We start from the raw sequence: 3,482 nt of genomic DNA, 5'->3' as shown, positions 1-3,482 counted from the left end.
GATTGCAGAGTCTATTATGTCCGTCTTAGAAAAGGTGTCTATGCACGTAGAGTTCCACGTGAAGTATTTCCTATTACTTCACGGAAAAACAGTAACTTTATCTAGTTATTTACCGTCTCTACGGTCAAGTTCAACTGGTTGCAGTTCTTTCGGAATCTAGCAGCGTTTAACGAAGCCGAAATTTTCTTGAATGTCTGGGAGCACGACCGGGACTCCTTTTGCATAAAAAATGATGTAATCCTTTTTTTATTGATTGTATTCCCCCACCAAACATTAAGTCCCAAACGGAATGCTACGCCAATCCTTACACAGTCATTATCGAGAAGAGTTCCAGACTGAGAGCAAGAGATGGCATTAAGTCACGTGCCATTTCAGATTTAGCAGCAGCACCGAAATCAAATCAATCACTCTACCATTGTATGTGTTACTTGTTTCGTGCAGAAATTTCGGAAATTGGGCTTATTCTTCTCCACTTTTGGGGACTAGCATTACATTGGCTGTGTGAAACAAAGAAAGAATGCTGTCAATGGTATTCGCAATTGGCTTTGAACATCTGGTTTACACTTGTTTGCATATGCTGAACCCAGAGCAAAACGCTCTGTACTCTTGATCACAGATAAAGATTTGATTATTTTGTTGCTCTCTTCTATTCGAAAATCCAGAAAGATTCCATTAAAAATCGCAAAATTCTTCAAAATTTCTTCAGCTTTGTGCCTTAACAATGTTGTTAAAAGGGTAGTTCAGTTATGCTACACAGAATCCTGGATCCATCTGTTCTGTTTTGCACTCCTTGGACTTGGAAATTCTGAAAACTCTTCGACAAATCTCAAATCTTCGGGTTCTGCAATTAAAATGAATCTAAAATCCCTTCTGGAAGGCCCTATTAAGGATTTAATTGATTAGCTCTGCGGGCACGACAAAGTTAATCGCCCACGTTTGCGGAAAGAGAAAAATTGGGTCAGAAAAGAAGTCGCTCGTAAATTCATAGTAGGAGAATGCCAGGGAGCTCTCCGAATTATTTCCAACGACGACACATTATTGCCGACCAACCCTGCGATCTTGGATACACTCAAATGCAAGGACCCCTCGGCCCGACGGAACTAAAAATGGGAATGAGAAAATCGAGAGTTAGGAAAATGTTGTCTTTCTGGGATGGCTAATTAATTGGAACGGTGACAGAAGCTTGGAAATAGAGAGGCGAATTGTTATAGGACGGAGTGCTTTCCTGAAAATGAACAGAATATGGAAAATCAGAGATATTTGCTTACGGACCAAATGCAGAATGTTCAATAGAACCGTGTTCCCGGTTTTTTTATACGGCGCTGAAACATGGATACTGAAAAAAAACAAATAGACAAAAAATTGATGCATTTGAACTTTGATGCTAGAGGAGTTCACTTTGGACGTCAAAAATAACAAACATCGATATACTTTAGCGGGTGAATACGAGCATCTCCCTTAAAGGAAAAATCGTAAAACACAGATGGCATTCTTTAGACATGTCGCCCGCTCTGAAAAAAACCATTATGCTGAACAATATCTCTAGGAAGAGAAACCCCGGTCAACCGAAAACCCGATGCCTATCAACGGAAGAAGACGTCACGAAAGTGGCTTTATCAAGGCTTCTCGAAATTGCGAATGACCGGGAACGGTAAAGAAAATTGAATTATAAAATCTCCAAGGGTTAACACGACATAATTGAATAACCTAACTTAGTACATCGAACACAAGTAAATTACTATTATTTGTAATTGTAAAAGTTTATGGCTCTGGTCAGTCCTGGAATGCTAAATTGAATTAGTAAAACGATTTTATTGCCCGATATTGGGAGCGACCATCTGTCTCTATTGCACGAACTCCGAACCAGTTCCTCAAAGGGTTCCAGGATATTTTGACCTCCGTTCGAGTTCTTGGGCCAACCTGGAGAGGTTCATAGCCTGCAGGTTGCACTCACTTCTGGTGGAAAATACCCAAAGGTCTGACACGACTTAATTGGATAACCTAACTTAGTACATCGAACACAAGTAAATTGTTATTATTTGTAATCCTTAAGTACACCAAAATAATCACTAAAGATCCAACAATTTTTTAAGGAGTTAAACCAAAACTTTTCGAAGGTTTTTTGGAGCGGAAGTGGGCAGCCTGAAAGATATTCTCTCCCGCTCCTTCACTGACACAACCTCAAAGTTCTCGTACAGACCTACGCAGACCATCGAAATAACTTTCGTGGAGTGGATCAGCCTGATATTATATTCCCTCATTAAATAAGGAATTACATCAAAAACAAAGAATAAACTGATCAGTCAGTCCAGGGCTCATTTGTTGGATTCCACGTACACGAAATCTGCGAAAAGGCGTTCTACAAATATTGAAGAATAATAAACCAGAATAGCCATATCACTCGGGCACAGCTCAAAATCAAAAACCTGACTGTTTTCAGTGATCCTGTCACAGTTTGCTGATTTGGGAATAGTCACAAACCCGGACTGGAGACTCCACCTCAGCAAGATCTGTGACGCGGTCTTGCCATACCTCACGTAGAAAAAGCAATTACTTGTGAGCAATCTCGACCAATTGTGGGTCACTCAATCTGGTCCCCTTCGCCAAAGGAGAGTACCCCATTGGCACTATTCCATGTTCACGACAATACTCCACAATCTCCACTTTCTGTTGCCATGGGTGGAGCTCGATCTGATTTACTGCGGGAGTTGGCAAATTAGCTGTCCTCAGTCTCTCCAAGTGGGCAACTCCAAAGTTGGAGACTCCAATAGATTTGACCAGTCCCTTCTCTTGAAGTTCCACAAGACATTTGTATGTCTCAATGACCTTTCCGCCTAAAGGGTGGTGGATGAGGTACAAATCGACGTAGTCCATGCCCAGTCTACCAGTATTAGTCACTTTTTACTTCTTCAGACTTTGAGAAATGTTGGTGAGACAAATTTTCCTGCCCTTTTCCCAAAGTTTGGTGACCACGTAAATTTCCTCCCGAGGGATCCCAGATTTGGCGATTCCCGACCCCACACCGAATTCGTTTCTAGAAATGGTCAATTTTGTATTCTAACCCATAATATTCTGCAGTATCAATAAGGCGGTATCCGATATTAGTGGCACTAATGACAGCCTCGGATACTGCTGAATCGTCGGCTCTGAATGTCCCCAATCCAAAAAGGGGGATTCTTGTTCCGTCGTTCAGATCAACTCGTTTAGATATGTTCAAGGCCATAAAGCTTGACCGCAAACCACTAAAGTATAATTTGTTCATTTTATAATATTAATTATGTATTTAATTTAGTTTTTGATAGTTATATATTACTAATGTTTGTCAACGGTACTAATTAATTTAAAGTATTTAGAATAGAATTCTGGATAGTTCATAATGTATAAAAATTCCATAATAAATGTGTTTGATTTACATTTTGAAAAAACGTGTCGCATCCTGAGGATTGACATGAATACTCCTAGATTACTTGGAAACATCGGGA

The 3,482-nt window shown here is 40.1% G+C and overlaps 1 protein-coding gene across 1 annotated transcript; it reads right to left on the bottom strand.

Annotated features, from left to right (window-relative positions):
• Positions 1 to 2,315: 2,315 nt before the first annotated feature.
• On the bottom strand, positions 2,316 to 3,242 carry LOC115228577 (uncharacterized oxidoreductase YtbE-like). Its single transcript, XM_029799139.2, is given in 3 exon segments — positions 2,316 to 2,532; positions 2,534 to 2,881; positions 3,063 to 3,242. Coding segments are annotated over 3 exon segments (726 nt in total). The 5' UTR covers positions 3,224 to 3,242.
• Between the last annotated feature and the right edge of the window lie 240 nt (positions 3,243 to 3,482).

Source organism: Octopus sinensis, unplaced genomic scaffold (genome assembly GCF_006345805.1).
Source record: "Octopus sinensis unplaced genomic scaffold, ASM634580v1 Contig10816, whole genome shotgun sequence".
In the NCBI taxonomy this organism is placed as follows: Eukaryota; Metazoa; Mollusca; class Cephalopoda; order Octopoda; family Octopodidae; genus Octopus; species Octopus sinensis.
Note: the sequence above shows the minus strand (reverse complement) of the source record. Positions and strands in the feature narration are given on the sequence as shown.